At 43.4% G+C, this 20,163-nt stretch overlaps 2 protein-coding genes and 1 long non-coding RNA gene across 4 annotated transcripts; 2 read left to right on the top strand and 1 right to left on the bottom strand.

Annotated features, from left to right (window-relative positions):
- Positions 1 to 8,831: 8,831 nt before the first annotated feature.
- Positions 8,832 to 13,852, bottom strand: LOC136463095 (probable protein phosphatase 2C member 13, mitochondrial). Of its 2 annotated transcripts, none has more exons than XM_066462128.1 (8): positions 13,348 to 13,852; positions 11,154 to 11,281; positions 10,975 to 11,073; positions 10,715 to 10,873; positions 10,341 to 10,427; positions 9,988 to 10,079; positions 9,521 to 9,595; positions 8,832 to 9,309 (listed from the first exon to the last, which is right to left on the bottom strand). In XM_066462128.1, exons 1-8 carry the CDS (start codon positions 13,671 to 13,673, stop codon positions 9,172 to 9,174), a joined length of 1,104 nt encoding a protein of 367 aa, XP_066318225.1. In that variant the 5' UTR covers positions 13,674 to 13,852; the 3' UTR covers positions 8,832 to 9,171. The 2 variants fall into 2 exon arrangements, with proteins under 2 accessions (XP_066318225.1, XP_066318226.1); XM_066462129.1 differs by having other exon boundaries at positions 8,838 to 9,309; positions 11,154 to 11,276; positions 13,348 to 13,478.
- Positions 13,853 to 15,806: 1,954 nt separating this feature from the next.
- On the top strand, positions 15,807 to 16,374 carry LOC136463163 (uncharacterized). The gene is made up of 3 exons (XR_010760924.1): positions 15,807 to 15,846; positions 16,043 to 16,105; positions 16,207 to 16,374. It is a non-coding gene; the product is annotated as an uncharacterized lncRNA (long non-coding RNA).
- Positions 16,375 to 16,493: 119 nt separating this feature from the next.
- LOC136465406 (protein FAR1-RELATED SEQUENCE 5-like) lies at positions 16,494 to 19,288 on the top strand. The gene is made up of 3 exons (XM_066464153.1): positions 16,494 to 18,443; positions 18,558 to 19,106; positions 19,211 to 19,288. The coding sequence occupies exons 1-3, from the start codon at positions 16,494 to 16,496 to the stop codon at positions 19,286 to 19,288; spliced, it is 2,577 nt and encodes an 858-aa protein (XP_066320250.1).
- Positions 19,289 to 20,163: the final 875 nt, after the last annotated feature.

Here is a 20,163-nt window from a genome sequence, read left to right as displayed (position 1 = left end):
ATCAACCTCCTAGGTTTGAAGACCCTAGATATCCTAATCATGTTTATAGGTTGTCCAAGGCATTATATGGGCTGAAGCAAGCCCTAAGGGCTTGGTATGAGCATCTTCGGGACTTCCTCGTTGAGAAGGGCTTCACCATCAGGAAGGTCGACACCACACTATTCACCAAGAAGCTTGATGGGCATATCTTCATTTGTCAAGTGTATGTTGATGATATTATCTTTGGATCATCAAATGAAGATTCTTGCAAAGAGTTTGGTGAATTGATGTCGAAGGAGTTCAAGATGTCAATGATTGGAGAGCTTACATTCTTTCTTGGTTTTCAAATCAAACAAATGAGATAAGGGATTTTCATCTCTTAAGAGAAATATACAAATGATCTTCTCAAGAGATTCAAGATGGATGAATGTAAGTCAATCAAGACACCAATGCCAACTAATGGATATCTTGACCTAGATGAGAGAGGTAACACGGTTGATCAAATTATCTACCGCTCTATGATTGGTAGCTTGTTATATTTAACCGCATCTAGGCCCGACATCATGTTTAGTGTGTGTATGTGTGCAAGATTTTAAGCTAATCCTAAGAAAACTCATTTAATTGCCATAAAAAGAATTCTTAGGTATCTTAAGCACACACCAAGCATTGGCCTTTGGTATCCCAAAGGAGCTATATTTGAGTTAGTTGGCTATTCCGATTCGGATTATGCCGGTTGCAAAGTTGATAGAAAAAGCACATCCAGAGGGTGCCATTTGCTTGGTAGATCACTTGTGTCTTGGTCCTCCAAGAAGCAAAATAGTGTGGCTTTGTCCACCACCGAAGCGGATTATATTGCCGCGGGTGCTTGTTGTGCACAAATACTTTACATAAAACAAACTTTGCTAGACTATGGTGTAGTTTTAGATAAAGTACCTCTTTTGTGCGACAATGAAAATATGGTAAAACTTGCAAATAATCCGGTTCAACACTGTCGCGCTAAGCACATAGATATCCGCCATCACTTTCTTAGAGATCATGTTGCTAAAAATAATATTTCATTAGAAGGTGTAAGGACCGAGGATCAATTGGCGGATATCTTCACTAAACCGCTAGATGAGGCAACATTTTATAGATTGCGGAATGAGCTCAATGTTCTTGATTTTACTAACTTCACTAAAAAATGAGCTTGTGTTGTCCCTTGCATTGCATTGTAATATACAACATGTTTAATTTTTGGTAATGCATATAGGGCTTGTCTAACATGGTTAAGATAACTGCCGTAAAGCGTGTGATGAAGCTTAACCTTGGATCAAACTTGACAAGCAACTAGATTTACTTTCAAGTATTGCATTGCATATGCATGAATGTTGTTTTGTCGTTTATCTTAAATTGCCCTCTTATTGCCTATTTTCTTAAAAAGAATTATAGCCTAAGGCAAAATATTTTTGAAAAACATAAGGGATTGAGAGAGGTCACTCATATCAGTCCCAATTGGTGTTTATTTGGATCTTATTTGAGTTGGGACTTGATTGGGAACAGACAGCATGAATGACTTTGAAGATTCGCTAGAAAAGGAGTGACCAGACACTGCACCAAACTCTGAAGTCCAGCGTCCGGTCAATTCACTAGAGGTGAACTGTTGCTGAGAAGAAGTGACCGGATGCTAAAATAGTGTTCTCCCAGCATCCGGTCAGATGGTGGCTCTACGTCCGATCGATCGAAGACGATGAAGATTGCTTACATCGAACTCTGGCTGCGTCCGGTCGCGATTCCAAAGGTTTTGGACCTTACTGGAATCGATCGGACGCTGGGTAGCAGCGTTCGGTCGCTAGCACCGGAGCGTCCGGTCAATAGGAAACGTGCAGGACCCGAATTATTTCTTCTTTCCTAATCCAATCCATCGGGGGACCCATATAACTCAATCGTCGTGCGCACTTTTTGACCTAACCCACCATCATCGCCGCCATCCTTGCCTGCACCACTTGACACGTTGCCCTGCTTCCACGCGTCGTTGCCGCTGCCTCCGCGCACCGTCGCCGCTGCCTCTGCGCGCCGTCGCCATTGCCTCCGCGCGCCGCCGTCGCTGCCTTCGCGCGCCGCCGACGTCGCTGCCTCCATTCGCCACCGCCGCTGCCTCCGCACACTGCGCGCCACGGCCCATGCAACCGTAGCGTCGCTACGTGCCCACGCCTCAGCGCCTCCACTCTGTGCGCCGCCACACCATGCTTCAGCACTGCTCCCGCGCACCACCGCACCACTGCTCGCCTACGCTGCCCCCGTGCACCACCGCGTCAGTGCCCTGCCTGAGTTCCAGCGCCATCCACGCTCACGCCTGCAACAATCCAGCGTCGTCGTGATCAAGCCCTAGCACCCGCACTGGCATCTATTGTCCTTTCACGACCGATCCTAAGCTACATTGCTTCGCCGCAACCCTAACCCTAGGATTCCCGGTGGTTTCCCCCGCGTATCATTCCTCTACTTCTCGGGTCACCGGTTCATCAGGTAGCAAGCCCTCGGTTTCTATTTTGTACCTAATTGCTTGCTTTCTTAGGGTTTTGTATCTCTAGATGATTAATTAAGATTATCTGTATATCCTCTATTCTATCATGTAGCGAGTTGGTGCCATTGAGGTCATATTTGGAGTTGTCAGTCAACTCGGGGCTAAGCTCGCGAGTACGGATCGAGGCCAAGCCTCAAATGTGACAGTTGATAGTTGTTTCTTGTCAGTGGCAGTTGTTCTTTTTAGATCCAACTGATGGTTCACATCAAGAATGTTGGAGGCGGTCCAGGTGATGAGGATCCGAGCCGTCCGCCTTGCTTGCCTGCAGATCCAAAAGGCAAGGCGACAAAGAAACTTGCAACAAAGAAGCGCAAGTATCTAGATGTAGATACAACTAGAGTAGCCATAGTTGCAGAGGCTGCAAAGCGTGCCGAGAGAGGAGGTGCTCGTAGTGGAGTCTGGATCGCAGATCAACTTTCACCAGAAGTGAGGGCTACACTTGAGCAGGTTGAGCGCCTTCATGGTGGTCCACCTGGGACTCTCATGATTGGAGGATGGCGTGTTGCCATTGATGAGAGTCAGCCTCGGGGGGAGTCACAGCAGGAGCCACAGGCAGCAGAGCAAACTTAGGAGAGATAGTAGGCCCAGGATATAGAGCAGGCACCTCAGCCACAGCTTTGCCGCTCTGGTTGTACCTATGCTCTAGTCATACCGAGGGTAGATACATAGTAGAGGGGATCTCATCCACCACCCAGACCACAAGGTCTGCCTCCAATGACTCATCTAGATCTGAGGGCCGCCACGGCTAAGCAGGTGCAGCAGCTCAGATTTGTGGAGTTTAAGCAGTAGTTTCCACCGAGGCGAGATGAGCGTGCATCAGAGGGCTTCTACACACCACTGTAGGAGGATTTCTATAATGCATATCTTAACAGTGGAGTTGTGTTTAGATCTCAAAGGGTGTGCAACATAGAGTCTATTGTTGCAGCAGCTGGAGAGCACATTCACCCCTACCTTTCTTACCTACCAGGGTTGACAGACTTACTTGGATGGATAGGATTATATGTTCCATCTTAGGTCCATCAGTTCTATGCTTCTCTCTGGATTGACCCACAGCACAGATTCATACACTTTGCATTCAATGGCAGAGATTATAGGATGATGAGCACTAGGGTTAGAGAGATACTCAGGCTTAAGGAGCAGCCCGTTCGGCTACATGAGGTTTGCTATGGACAGATAGTGCCCCCTAGACATCCTCATGGTGGGATGGTGCCCCCTACTAATCTAGTCCGCCACTGCTTCATAGAGCCATTCGACGAGGGGTCTAGCAGGACACCCAGTGATCTTACTCCCACTGCTAGAGTGCTTGATGCCATTATGAGGAGGACACTACTTCTGAGGATGGGCTATCGTGAGGGCTTGACTTGCATACAGTTGTGGCTACTAAACTATCTGATGCAGCAGACAGTGTTTGATATTTGGGATCTCCTTCTATCAGAGATGGAGGACACTATTGCTGAGGGGTTTAGAGGTCACCGACAGTTGCCCTATGCCCACTAGATCATGTTTCTTATTCATAGGGTAGTTATAGTGAGGCCGCCTAAGATGCTAGCTAAGTACAGTAGTGCTACGACAGAGTTCCCTGCATATAACCAGACTCAGATGATCCACCATAGTACACCGACTGCACCAAGCTAGCTCCTTGGATTTATGCAGCAGCAGCAACTCCTCATGCAACAGCAGCAGGCCATACAGCAGCAGCAGCAGGCCATGCATCAGTAGCAGCAGGCCATGCATCAGTAGCAGCTCCTCATGCAGCAACAGCTCCTTGGATTTATGCAGTATGTAGTGACAGCTATTGGGGTTCCACCACCACAGCCTTCACCCTAGCTTGATTAGCCTGCCACCACTTCTATGATTCCAGCGTTATAGCCTAGTGGGCTTCAGAGTCAGGGATAGCCACCAGCACAGTTTGCTTCACCTACCGAGCAGGTGTCCTAGTGGTTTGCTTCGCTCATGATAGCCCCGTAGTTCACACCTCTTTAGACGGGCTTTACACCGACTCAAACTTCTTTGTTGCTAGTGCTAGAGACTATAGTGTCCAAGAGCCTTGGTGCATCCTTCAGTGAGTTGACAGGGCAGCCTACTCCACCATATTTGCACATCCCAGGTCCTTCTATCATTGCACCTATTACCGGGACTATAGAGATGCTCCCTTCGTTAGTGGCATCATCAGAGCTAGCTACTCTAGTCATACCTGCACAGTCTACAGCAGCTTCTGTTGTTGATCTAACCCAGACCGCTTCAGCGTCTCTTCCAGCTACAGAGGGTTAGACAGCTCAGAGCTCTAGTTTAGATGATGATGACACTCAGTTCCAGCTTGCTCCTCGTACCTCAGCACTCGACTCATCCGCTGTAGCCCCGCCGACCGACCCTTAGATTTTGGTGTTTGATGCCAAAGGGAGAGAGAGTTCGAGTATGCTAGACTTAGGGGAGCGACTTAGGGGGAGCTTAGTTTACTTAGACTATCTATTATATTTGGTTTTCATGTGTGATACACTATTATGCATTCATCGTGTGTTTACTTTTATGCATTAAACTATTTATGTGATAGTGATATCTATGTGATTGTGATATATGACATGTGTGCTCTCTACTTTGAATTATTTACATGTCATATCAGTTGTGCTAAGCTCATTTGCTCTTGTTTCCGCGTTTCACTCCGATGCAAATGATCTTCCTTACTTGTACTCATGCTTATTTCATATCCTTTGAGTACATCATGTTGGCTTGGGTCATATAAGCTTGCCTAACACTCTTGCTCTTATTGCCAAAAGCTTATATGAATCAAGCATGTCAAAAACCTCAACTCTTTCACATACTCAAGGTAGTATTGTCATCAATCACCAAAAATGAGAAGATTTAAAGCATCTAGGCCTCTAGTTGGGTTTTGGTGATTAATGACAATACATGATTACCGTGACTAACATGTGTTTTGCAGAGGCAATTAAGTTAGGTCACGGTAATGGAGATCAATTGGGCAATCAAGGTGGTCATGCCCCTACGATGGAAATCGTTTCGGTTTTCAAAGGATGGATGACAAGGTTAAGGATGGACTAGTTCTAAGTGTCGTTTAGAGTTAAAGAGACACTTAGAGTAGTTTAGGACTTTGTTTTTTCTTTGGCCGTACTATTAAGGGGGGTATGGATGGGTAGCTTGACCTAGGTGAGTCTAGTGAGTTAGGTGTGGTGCACACTTGCTAAATCTAGCACTAGGTAGCTCCAAAATAGCCCTTAGATCTAATGGAGCAAACTTCATTCACGTACGTTCGAGAGTTGGAAGTGAATGGAGGGTCAAATACTGACAGGACGCTGGCTCTAGTGTGACCAGACGCTGACTCAGGGTCCGGTCAGTTCATTTGACCGAGGTGTTTTCGTCTGGTGCGACCGGACGCTGAGGGCCAGCGTCCGGTCGACTCCAGTAAGGTTCCAGAGGGAAAATCTCGACCGAACGCGTCCGATCAGTGCTGACCGGACGTTGGCCAGCGTCCGGTCACTCTGTAAACACTGGAGTTCGGGGTGAACTGACCGGCGCATCCGGTCAACATGACTGGAGCGTCCGGTCACCCCGTAGAGGCACATAACGGTTTGTTTTTCAGCCTATGTTATAAATACTTCCTCCACTCGTGTGTGGGGTACTTTTACTCATTCCAACAACTGAGAAACACATTTGAAAGTACCAATAAGAGTAAGGTCCTAGTGAGGTGATTGAGATTTGAGAATCCCAAAGAGAGCCCTCATTAGTGAGATCAAGAGTAGCAAAGTGTGCATCCACCCTTCTCATTAGGCTTGTCGTGGTCAAGTGAGAGTTCATGCTTGCTACTCTTGGTGATCGCTATCACCTCGATGGCTTGGTGGTGATTGGAGAGCTTGGTGATCATCCGACGGAGCTTGTGGATGACCCAACTCAAGTTGTGAGCGGTTGTGGGTGATTCACCGCGACAGAGTGTCGAAGAATCAACCCGTAGAGAGCACTTGATCCTTGCGTGGATCAAGGGGGAGCTACACCCTTGTGCAGGTGCTCCAACAAGGACTAGTGGGGAGTGGTGACTCTTCGATACCTCGGTAAAACATCACCGTGTTCCTCCTTCTCTCTTTACTTTGAGCATTTACTTTGAGCAATTCAATTCTTGTCATTTACATTCTAAGAATTGCCATGCTAGAGTAGGATTGGAACTTAGGGTGCTAAACTTTTGTGCGTTAGATCAATAGAAACACTTTCTAGGCACAAGGGGTTAATTGGGCTAACCGTAGAGTTTAATTATTGCAAAGAAATTTAGAATTAGCCCAATTCACCCCCCCCCTCTTGGGCATCTTGATCCTTTCAGCGGTGTGGGCTCATCGCCTATGAAAGGATCAAGATGCCCAAGAGGGAGGTGAATTGGGCTAATCTAAAATTTCTCGCAACAATTAAGTTCTACCGCTTAGCCCATTTCACCCCTTATGCCTAATAGTGTTCTCTATTTGTTCTACCGCACAAAAGTTTTACACCATAAATTCCAATCCTATTCTAGCATGGTAATTCTAAGAATACAAAGACACGAAGTAAATGCTAGAATATAAATGCTCAATGTAAAGAGAGGAAAAGGAACACGACGATGTTTTCCTGAGGTATCGGAGAGTCACCACTCCCCACTAGTCCTCATTGAAGCACTCGCACAAGGGTGTAGCTACCCCTCGATCCATGCAAGAACCAAGTGCTCTCTATGGGCTGATTCTTTGTCTCCCCGACGCGGTGAATCGCCCACAACCGCTCACAAGACGAGTTGGGTCATCCACAATCACCACCAGATGATTGCTAAACTTCCAATCACCACCGAGCCGTTTAGGTGATGGCGATAACCAAGAGTAACAAGCACAAACTCTCACTTGAGCATGAAAGCCTAATGAGAAAGGTGGATGCACATTTGCTACTACATATGCACTAATGAGGTCCTTAATCTTGGATTAACAAATCTCAATCACCCTACTAGGCTCTTACACTCCCTTGAACTCCAAATGGTTGCCTCAACTGATCAAATGAGCAAGAGAGCTAGAATGGACGAGTTGGGGAAGTATAAGTACTCCCACACAAGCCACTAGCCATTGGTGTCAAAAACACCTTTCTACTGTGCTTCAGACCGGACCCAAAGGGATGGTCTGAACCAACACAACTCGGTCCGACCCTCACAAAACGAACAACGTTGCCAGTGTGTTAGAAGTGACCGCTGGACCGAGTCCGAGTTCATTTCTCCTCTCTGGAACCTTTCTATACTAGTCCGGACTGAGCTCACCATTGGTCCGGACCGATACTATTCACCGAGTCCGGATGCGCCTAACACAGACCCTAGGCAACCGGACCCAAGTGACATAGTCCAAATGCCCCATTTCCCTCAGTCCGGACCAAGCGCGCACCTGAGAAGCTTCCAGGAAGTGCCACGTGTCCTCTTGACCCTCTACCATGGTCCGAACCATGCTCTAAACCTCAGTCCGGAGCAACAACCCCCAAATTCACTTTCAATTCAAACACTTTGTGAAAAGGGGTTTGTTCCACTTGATCTTTAGGCAATCCCTGAGCTACCTAGTGCGAAGTTTGACAAGTGTTCACCACACCTAACACATTAAACTCACCTAGGTCAAGCTACTAGTTCATACCCCCTTAATAGTATGGTCAAAGGAAAAATAAAGTCCTAAACTACTCTAAGTGTCTCTCCAACGCCAATCAACACTTAGAACTAGTCCATCCTTAACCGTCCATCCTTTGATAGAGGTATGAAAACCATTGATTGTCTAAACAATTATCATTTATCGTGACCTAACTTAAATTGCATCTACAAAACATGTGTTAATCATAATAATCTTGTATTGTCATTAATCACCGAAACCCACTAGGGGCCTAGATGCTTTTAGCCCGCGCGGCAGAACAGCTCCTCCGCGAGATCTGGGTGGCGACACCTCCCTCCGCGAGATTCGGGCAACAACGGCGGACCAGCGAGATCCACGTGTGGTGGGGTACAGAGATACGCGCACGGCCAGACGTGGCTGCTCACGTGGGCCAGTGTTGCAGCGAGGCAGCGCGGTGGCCAAAGTGTGGTGGCCAGAGCTAAGGAAGATGGCCGGCAAACCCTCCTCTTTTTCGCACATGGTCGCCGGAGCTGAGGGAGATGACCGGCAGACCCTCCCCTTCCTCGCGTGTTGTGGCCGGAGCAGACGGAGATGGCCGGCGGACACACCCATATTGCACCATCTTAGCGCTCGTGTCATCCCAACTTCGGTTACTCCATTAGAGATATATACATAGCAATGGCACATTGCAGACTGGTTACAAATCCTCTTACCTAATAATTTTCTATAAGGCAAAGGAAAACCAATTTCCACTAAACAGTAATTGTAAACACACGTTTATTAGAAATTATCAGATGGAAAATGTCTACTACAGCTGTTGGAACAAATGTTTCCTACAAGACAACAAAAGAATCAATGGGACGAGTTCTTGGAAGTTGCTACATGAGCGATAAATCTGAGTGAAACCCCAGCACCCGGCTTGCAGGATGATAATAGCTTGAAGCAGGGTAAATCTGGGAGAACCCCACCACCCGGCTTGCAGGATAATAATAGCCTGAAGCAGGGTACAACTGAAATTGGCTGCCACACGGCTCATCCGGTTTTGTCATGCTGAAATTGGACCACGATGCATGTGATATTGTCAGCGCTGCCACGAGAGTAAGCAATCTCTGTCAATTTCCGAGCTGCAGACTCTGGCGCCTCCTCTGATTTCCCAAGGGAAACAGCTTCCTTTTTTCATAAAAGCATCAACAACATTGTTATTAATTAAGTGAAGACACCAGTATGGGCAGAGCTGCCCATTTTGTGAGCAATAAGAATGTAACCCCAAAGCAAACAGTAAAAACAGTGAGGTGATGCTTGATTGCTTTCATACAAATAAATTTACGTAAAAAGTAACTGCCTGCTTTGAAGAATGACTGAATTGTGGAAGAGTTATTACCTCATTTTCCACAACATCCCAAAGCCCGTCACTAGCAAGAACCAGGCATTCCAGCTCACCATTGACCTGTTCTTCCTGCAGTTTATTAGAAAAAAATTAATTACCAAAGTCCTATGTCTGTGAATGAAGTTCTACAGATCAACCAATAAATAAATATACATGGTTGCAGCAGCTATCAACTGATGCACCCAGCTATCAACTGATGCACCAGCAATAGTAACAATCACATATTAACGGTACAGCTTCTCTTGCTTCCAATTGCATATCAATGGCAGTCAATAAATAAACTGTTAAATGGCATTCAGGACTATGGTTTAGTTGTACACATAATGAATAACATATATTTTTGTTTTTTTTTTGGGCAATTCTAATGTAACAAAACTGGTAAAAAACTGGCTTCCCCTAAATTAAGTTGTTAACAACAAAAGATACTTGGAATTTTTGCAAAATCAATTACAGTTTATCACCTGAATTTCAGGTTCTGCCACTACATATGGCTTCAGTAAACGATTGCCAAATGCACGGGACATTGCCAATACACCACCTACCCTCCAAGTACCTGGGAAAATGCCACATCAAGAAGATGATATGTTTATCATTCAAAGAAAAAAATGATGACTTGAAAAATAAGGCTACTCCACTACGATACCAAGCAATACTCGAATGGGTGTATGGAAACCTAACATGTTCATGTTCAAGCTCCCAGGAAGACAGATGGCTATAGATGAATAGCAGAAGCCTTTTGCAATCTGCCTTGTCAACTTCAGCTAATGCAAGCAAATTAGCCCAATGTATAAAAGAACGAAGAGCACATGCTTACCAGCCCAAATGACAATACCACCAGCATTTTCAATTCTCTTTCGCTCATCAATCCTGTTAGGTTTGTGATCTTCTGAAAGTGCCATAGCTAGAAAAAACAAATAGATGAACTGTCAGGCATTTCTCACAGGGTTGCACAGAATCTAAGTGACATAAATTCAATGAGAAACCCTATGAACCAAACTGTCATGGATGATTCTATTAACTATAACAAAGGTTAACTGGATATTATATTGATATGAGGAACAGAGTGATGCCAAGATTTTGCTTCGTGATTTAGATTCAATAGACCAGACCATACATCAACTGACAAATGTGACATGAACATGAAATACAAATATGCTACTTAAAATACCTACTTCCAGTATGCAATACCTTTGCCAGCTTTTGAAATAACAGCACGAGAATCACCAACATTTGCAACATACAGATGGTCACCCACCAAAACTGCAGTTGATGCTGTTGAACCATCATCCCTGAAAGCGCTTGCTTCCGATTCCAAGAAATCTGTATCTGTTTTCTGATATGTTTCGCCTGTTTTTTTTCATAAATTTCAAGTTTAGCAGATAAACATGTTGCGGCACCAACAAGAATGGCAACAGGAAGTCCACAGTAAAGCTGAAGAGAAAAATTACTTATAGCAAGCTTTGTATCCGTCAAGAAATCAGGGTGCTTGAGAAGGTTCTCAAACAAGTGCTCCCTCAAATACTCAGCAGCACGTGATCCACCATGACCTAATCATCAAGATTTTGAAAAGAAAAACATGGTAGCAAAAAATAAACACAAAAACAAAGGCCAAGATTGGAGTCCATACCATCAAAAACACCAAACAGGCTAACAGCTTGTCCATCGATTTCAGTTAGTTTTACATCATAGAAATCCTCCATTGTAGCTCTCTTCCCTCTAAAACTTGAGTATCCACAACTCAGTTTACCATCTTCTCTGTCACAATTTTAGCATTGTGTTAATCAGGGCATCATGCCAAACACTCAAGAGTCTCAGAGTGCGTCTACAGCAGAAAAGGATAAACAAAGGTATTCTTGTACAACAATAAATAATTTCAATGTTCGAAGCTATAAACAGTATTTACGAGCTATTCGATTAATCGCGATAAGTCGGCCTAATCAATCCCTTCAGGTTGACCAGGGACAATGAGGCGACTAGCTTGACTAGAAACATAGTCGTCGCCTAATCGTGGTTAGTCATCTGACTCAGGCTGTTCTTTCATGGGCCAGATCAACTGGCCTTAGAGGTCGGCTATTGGGCTGCAAATATAGCCTGTTAGGGCTAGCATATGTGTGCCCAGGACTTCACCAAAAGGTAGAGAACGGAGGCGCCGGAGTTCCTCTTCTCCCGCACCGCCACAACTCCTCCCACTGCGTGATTCCTCTCTTCCTAGGCCGTGCTCGTTTCCTCCTCTCCCACACATGATTCGTCCGCTGCTGAATAGGTCAAGCCGCCGACAAGTCCATCCCTCGTTCTGCAGGCGCCAGCGCTGCCCCCCTGCGCCTGCCAGTTCAAGCTGCCACCCCTCTTCATGAAGCTGCTCCAGGAAGATGAGCTCCTCCTCTGATGGTGAGTGTGCCCCTTCCCTCCATCTTCTTGCCATGCATCCTGCTTGCTTGCTGTGCCACTCCCCTCTGCTTGCTTGTTGCTACTCTGCTTGCTTGCTATTAATCGAATCTCAAGTCACCAACCAGCCATTAATGTAGTCTCGATGCTTGCTTTATTGTCTATACTATACAGTATATATAGTATGTATATGTCCTGGAATATATTGGACGACTAGGACTGACTAGGCTCTACTAGTTGGTCTGGTCACCTGGCCAGTCCCATGGCGACTAGGGTTGACTATACAATTTGTAAACATTAGCTACAAATGCTGCAGAGAATTGAAGCCTAATAAGATCACAAAGCAAACAGTTAATGTTATATTTGTTGCTCTAGTATCACTATGTTTCAAACAAAAATGAGTTCTATTCTACCTATAACAACCATTACAGAATGGACTCAATACATATTCTTCTTTTTAAGATTTGCAGCTATACTTTCATAGCAGTACTTGGCCAATCAAATATGCCATCCAGCATTCTTTACAACTTTTGATTTTCTATACAGCACAGAAATGGGATGGAGGTTGAAGGACTTTGATAACTTGATCTTGGGCAACTGTAGCCGGTTCAGTCTCACTCAAGCGCACAACACCCCAACCAATACCCATGCAAACGGATGAACACTACCATTTGCTTAAAAAGACATGATAATTCTGATTGCTTAATCTGACTATCTGAGCCATCAGAGTGCAAACTTGCAAACCATATTGCTATCTGCCGACCTCTATGTGCGACATATAGAACTGCAAAAGCCTATCTCAGAGTCATGCTCTAGAAGTTGACCAATACATGTACTTGCATTGAGGTGTTCACAAGGAGCAACTTTCATATAAATGCGACAAAGTTTTAGCACTATAAGTCTTAAACTTGATAAATTTAGAACTGAAAAACTGAAACGCATTAACTGGTTGATATATGGTGTCGCCAAAATCTTATATTTAAGTTTATAATCTATATGACCTTGATGTGGTACAAGTAACCACTCACACTAATTAACATAGAGAGGTTTTACTGGAAGGTAAAAAGGCAGCATCATTGAAGTAAAACACCATAATAATAAATAAAAGGACTCTACATTTATGTTCATTATTAAAGAACGATCTGTCTAAAAAAGGCATGGCACCAGCCGCTCACTTACATCTTAGAATAATATCATTTTTTAGTTCTAATGTGTGTCAAGGAATAGTAGAATGTGGTGCCAAATGACTAACGCATCTGTAGTAACAAAAAGCACAAGGTGCATTTGCATGTTTCAGTGTTCAGGCCAATTAGTCTCTTACACTGCAGGCAATACAAAACACAATGCAAAACTGCACACAAATGCAGCATTCTAACCGGTTCAGATGCTCCGTTCCGCACCACGACATGCAAGTGCCGACAGGTTACATTACTCACCTCTCCCATCCGCCGCTGGCGTAGCCGCCGTCGTGCGCCTGGGGCACGGCCCCCACCGCGCGGCGCTGCGGCTGCACCTGCCCCGCCACCGCCCCGGCCCCCGCCTCCGCGGCGGCGGCTGCGGCGGCAGAGGCAGAGTCAGAGGAGTCCAGCATCATCCTTCCCGTGACCGCCCGGAACCCGCGCCAGCCGTGTCCGTGTCCGTGCCGGGGCGTCACGCGCACATCCGCCGCGCGGCCACACAGGATCCTGGGCCCCCGGCGCCTGCCCGCAGATGCCGCCGCACGCAGAACCAGCGCCCTCAGGAGGCTACCGATGCATACCATCTCATGGCTGCTGACTCCACCACTCGCCTGCCCGGATGCCGCGGCCGCGCCCCGAGGCGAGATCCGCTGGTTTAATGGCTTCGGATCTGGGGAAAGGGAGGGCAGGGAGGAGGAAGCGGCGGGAGGGGACGTAATGGCCGGTGCCAGATTCCGCTACCGCCTGCCTCCTCCCCGCTAGAAAAAGGCACCGGGTTTCAAGGAATTATTATCGATAATAATTGGTGTGTTGCCTGATATTACTTTTTTCATTACAAAAAACTATGCCTAGATTAGCCGAATAGAGATAAAAAAAATTGCGTGCTAGAAAAAGCTTGCAATGCTTTAGGAGCTGGCAATCCGCTTTACAACGAATTTTGAATATAAATTTAGCTATGACGCGGCATCCCACATAAACACTTATATTATACCACCAAAAAAATAACGAAGAGTATCGTCGGCTTCCCCCGCCCCGGCGCTTATACGGTAAAAGAACCCACGTCAAAAAAAAAAAAAGTTTCCAAAAATATACAGCAAAAAAAACGTAAAAAAAACCACGGTCCTATTTCAAATCCTTATCCTTACCAAACTAAATCCTACGTACCCACCCACATGCAAAAATATACGGCAAAAAAACATTAAAAAAAGGGAGTTGCTATATTTTAGTCGTCTGAAATATATCAACCATCTCAGACGACGTCCAAGGCCCTTGGATCTTCATCTAAGGGTTAGATCTGTTCTCTGTTGTTTCTCTGTAGCAGGCAACAAAACGGGTCCACAAATGAACCACCAAAGCAGCTACCGGGCCCGCCAAACCTTAACGGGTGCAAGATCCGATACCCGCTATATCAAATAACTACTCATTCGGCCCACAAAACAGCTATTCGGCCCAATTGAACAGTTCACAAATTACAGCTCTGCCACTACACCCTCCAGCAAGAAAGAAAAACCCCAATCAATCTGGATCTAGAAGAGGAATTATAGTGGAGAGGAGCGAAAATTAAAGAATAAATGCACAGGTAAAACACAAGAAGATGAACAAGGGCAAAGGATATGATCTGCCTAGGAAAAAGGTACTAACCAGCAAGATTATTCTATTTCTTGCCTTCATCTCCTTTTTCTCATTGTATCAGTTCACTGAAACACCTGAACCGTAACCATCTTGCTTCTGTCTTCTTTGTTGCTGTTGCTATAGGTCTATAGTTATCCAAAGTATAGTACACTTGTCAACCCGATTTAGATTTTACAAATCTAGTGGGATCCATGCCTACATGGTGGTTGATGCCTACAAGAACAATGTGTTATGAACCTAGGCAACTTGTATAGAATTTAGGGGCAACTTGTATAGAATTCAGAGACAACTAGTATAGGATTTAGAGGTAACTTGTATAGGATTTTGGGGAAACTTGTAAAGAACTCAGAGGCAACTTGATCACAAATTGATCAGCTTGTGGAATTCCTTGCACATGACAGAATTGCAATAGAAGCAGACACCCTTCTTTTTTGCTTGTTTGTTTTGGTTGTAAGTTTAGATGACCACCACAAATGTCACTGCCCACTGGCTGACTGCAATGCAAAAGATCTTCTTACACCTAAAAATAACAGTTTGTTGCATGTTTATGCAGGTTCACAACAAACGACTGCATCAAATAGGAGATGAAGACTTCTTAAGGGAAATGGGTATTGGATGTGATGACACTGGACTGGAACTTACACAATTATCAGAGATAACAGCTAACATACATTGTGAACAGGTTTGAAAAATTTATTTATCTTATTATATGCAGAGTGCTTTGGTAATGTTGCTTTCACTAATCAGTTTATCTTAATATATGCAGAGTGCTTTAGCAAGAGATTTAGAAGCCAATATTCAAAGTTAGTACAATTTTGATTCAAACATTGTAAACCCCAATTATACTAATCAGGTAAATAAAAATTGCAGTTATTACATATTAAGCTACATTTTCAATGCTACAAACTTGTAATTTAGACTATTCCTAATTGCAACTACTGATATTTGAGTTTTTTTTTGTTTGTTTGTAATGAACAGGATAGTTCATCAGCACTACTGGAATACAACAGTTATGGACAGGATAGTCTTCTTCATATGCAGGGTGCGTTCGAAAGAGAAGTGGAATTCAATCCTGAGAGCTACATGTTTCATACAAACATTGAAAATGCCAACAATACTCATGAGGTAAAAAGGAATTCAACTTATAACACATATTGTCAATGTGACATATATAAGTTCATCAAACCCTGTGCTATAATAATAATAATGCAGCAGGCACTACAAGTTTGACTTACTTTGTCTTGCTTCAATGTGTCATTCCACTACTTTATCTTCCTCTCTATCTCCTTGGCATTTGACTGACCTCATGCTGTAATAGCAGAGCTCAATACCACCAGTGAACTACAGCAGCTATGGACAAGAACAAGAAATACAGAGACAAGAAGTGAGATTCCTAAAACTCGCATTTCACAATTTTTTTGAAAAAAATGGGTACTAACAAAAGAACTAAGATTTTATTGTAATGGTGAACCCCAAAATTTGCAGGAGATCATGTCACCAGGAGGAACAAGTTATGTACTATCACAGGGCGGATCAAGCTATACAAGCCTTATGAACCAAGTCATAGCTCAGGCTAAATCTTCAAATCAGAATTATGAAGAATTTTTGTCATCTGAAATAACAGGAAGTTTCATGGACATACTCAATGAGCCATTTCCACTAGAGGTATTTACTTGTTCTCTACATATACAGCTAAATTACTTTGTTTGCTACAATACAAGATAAAATATCTAACAGTACACCTTTTTCCTTACCGGTGAAAACAGAACCGGATGTTCATCACTACCAACAGAATCTATGAGCCACCACAAGGTGATGTAGACAGCCTGCGAAATGAAGAATCAGAAGCAGTACCAGAGTTTGCAAATGAAGAAAACATGGTACATGAGGAAAGACAAGATGGACAAGGCAGTGAAGGAGAGCAAGATACAGAGGGCAACATGACAAAACAACATCTAGTAGCAAGTGAAGAACAAGATGAAGAAGAGCTCAGGGCAATTCAGATTGAAAGCCAAAGTATTATGGCAGCTGAGCGTTTGTCTCACGAACATGCTAGCAGGCATGTTCCACAGCTAGGCATAAAATTCAAAACAATAGAAGATGCGTATAGTTTCTACAATGACTATGCATTTATAGTCGGGTTTTCATTGGTCAAATGGCACACATACAAGTGCCAAGACAAGAAAGATCACAACTATGGCCAGGTAACAAGGGTCACATACAAGTGTAACTTGTCTGGTAAGAGAAAGGAGGATGATAGCACTGATGTTTCAGGAGTACGAAGCACAAGAAACAACAAAAGGAAGATTTCTGTTTCTGGAGTCCAAAGCGCAAGAAATAACAAAAAGAAGATTTCTGCTACACCGCCAACACCTAATCCCGTGCCAAACAAAAGGAAAACAAGTACGCTTGTACCAACCGAGTGCCCCGCTGAACTTGTTGTCATACTACAGAATGGAGAATGGACAATAACCAGGTTGAATCTTGAGCATAATCATGCGTTTGCAAACAAGGATCAGAAAAATAAACTATTTTCACATATTAGGATGACTAAAATGGAGAAGGAACTTATTGCAACATTCAACAAAGTGAACCTACCAGATAGGAAGATTATGGCAGTCCTATCTTATATAAGAGGCGATGTCACTCCATACAACAAGAAACATATCAGCAACGAGAAGACAAAGATAAATAAGGCAACATCGGATAATGACATGCAGCAAGTGTATGACTGGTTCTCTAAGAAACAGGCTGAGGACCCAATGTTCTTCTACAAGTTTTCCATAGATGAAAACAACAAAGTGAAAAACATTTTCTGGTCCAATGGTACAAGCAGAAGGTACTATGAGGAATTTGGAGATTGCATCAGTTTTGATACAACCTACAACACGAACAAGTACTCCCTCAAGTTTGCACCAATTGTTGGTATTACAGGTCATGGGGACAATTGCCTGTTTGGCTGCGCTTTCATAATGGATGAAACTACAGAAACTTTTGAGTGGTTGTTTCAGACAATGCTGACTTGTATGGGAGGAAAGCACCCTAAAACTATAATCACTGACCAGGACCTAGCAATGAAGGCTGCTATCAGAAACGTTCTACCAGACACTATTCATCAGAACTGCTTCTTCCACATTGTGAAGAAAGCTCAGGAGAAAGGTGGCAGGATATTTTCATTGGAAAGGAACAAGAAGCTGCATGACAATCTCTTTGACATTCTTAGGAACTCATTGACCGAAACAGAGTTTGAGTACTTGTATAAGAAGTTACCACAAACATATGATGTCGGTGGCTTCAGATACCTTGATGACATGTGGTTTAATAGGGAAAATTTTGTTCCATGTTACTTCAAGAAGCATTTCTTCCCTTTCATCAACTCTACAGCGAGAAGTGAAGGCACAAATGCATTATTCAAACTGGATGTCACACTAAGGTATAGTATTATGAGATTTATGAATGCGTTCCAAAGAATTTCAGATACAACAGAAAAGAATCAAGCAGAACAGGACTTTGAAACCAGATCAATGCCTTGGTTGAGTACGGCATATGAGTTCGAAAGGCAGGCTGCAAGGCTGTACAACAGAAAGATATTCTTCAAGTTTCAAAAGGAGCTCATATTGGCAACAAAATATGAGGCTCAAGAACTCCAGAAAGATCAAGTTTATGCAGTGTTAAAATCAGAGTACCATAGGCAGTTTGAGTTCAGAACAAGGAGATACATTGTGATAGTAGACTTGACACAGAAAAACTACAGATGTCTGTGTTGCAAATTTGAAAAAGATGGTATAATATGCTGCCATATCATCAAGGTGCTCACAAACCTAAATATATCTTAGCTAGATGACAGTTATTTCATTGAAAGATGGAGGGCTAAAGAGAGGAAACAGTTGACAAGGCAGAATACTGTACCAGAAATAGAGATTGAGAAGAGCAGGCCATTGAGGCACAACATATTGTCAAACAAGTTGAGCAATATTGCTTCAGATGGATCAAGAACAATGGAAACATTCAACTATGTTCTAGAAGAAGCCGAGCGAATGCAAAGAAAACTCAATGAACCAGCAGATGAAGTCAGACTGCAACAATCACAATCTGTTCAACAAAGTGGTACTAATGTTTTGCAAGATGCTAATGATGCAGTCAGACTACCTCAAACAGAATCAGCTCAAGAAAGTGATACAATGCTTTTGCAAGACCCTAATAATGCTCAGAAAAGAGGAAGGCCCAAGAAAGTGACCAGGCAAATAGGAATAGTTGAGGACATCAGAAGCAAAGCAAAAAGCAACTTTACCTGTACACACTGTCGTGAAGGAGGGCATAACATCAAGACATGCCAACAAAAGCATCTTCCTCCTGTGCCTAAAAAACAAAGAAAAGGAAATCAGGTAACACAGAGAAACATAGGCAAAAAGTAAATGTTAGCACTACAACAACAGATGTCACTTCTTCATATGTATATTCATCTAATGTTGTTGATATTATCATGCAGGAGATGTTGACAACACTAATAAATAGTAGTAGTGCAAGTGCAGCAAGCAAAGCAAAGAAGGGGAAAGTCAAGAATTGAAAAAACCAAAAACAAGAGATGGAATGCTAATAGCTGCAACTACAGTGGCCAAATAATTTATGTAATTTATTAGTAATAGAGCAATTGTAAATTCAATACTATTATATCTTTAGACCTACAATGAAATGTATCTATCTGAGGCTACTGGAAGAGACTACTAGGCCACAACTTGATAAAACATGGATTGCACGTGCTCATAACTAAAATTGCAGTGCCCTACACTGGCAATTTATATTACATCAAACTACAATTACATAACTGAATATTTAAGTTGTTTGGTTTACATATGCAGTGTCCTACAGCTACTGCTACTGCTAAGAGAACTTGGTGCAGACATACCTACCTACCATATGATTCATCCATGGTTTCAATTGGATTGTCATTTTTCTTTTTTGTTGCAAGCTGCAAAAAAATAACAACTTTTCAGTCATCCTTGTTATGAAAATTACCATCACGCTTCACAACTAAAATTGTCAACACATAAATATTTCAATCACTTACACAAAGAGTTCACAAATCCTAGCAATATCAAGAAAGGCGACCCTCTGCTTGAGCAATGGCATGTTCTGATCTAACTTGCTCAGGTGGCCTCCCACTCCTAATATCGGTAGAATTGGAGTTAGGTGGTCTTCCCATCTTCTTGTATAGACAAACCCAACAAATAAGACAATGTAGTCAAATCACAATACATAATCAATATGTAAGAAATGGTTGCACAGAATATACAGAATAGGACAGACAACTAAATGATGAATTCATTCTAGATCAAGAAAAACACAAAACAATTATTGATGAGGCCATCGAACCTCCTGTGAAATCATTCAAGAAAAACAAAGATGGAATAGCCCCCACATCTTGGCCTACCTCCACAAACC

The sequence above is a fragment of the Miscanthus floridulus genome, chromosome 7, assembly GCF_019320115.1.
Source record: "Miscanthus floridulus cultivar M001 chromosome 7, ASM1932011v1, whole genome shotgun sequence".
NCBI classification, from domain to species: domain Eukaryota; kingdom Viridiplantae; phylum Streptophyta; class Magnoliopsida; order Poales; family Poaceae; genus Miscanthus; species Miscanthus floridulus.
The sequence above is the reverse complement of the archived record's forward strand: the minus strand, read 5'-3'. Positions and strand labels throughout refer to the sequence as shown.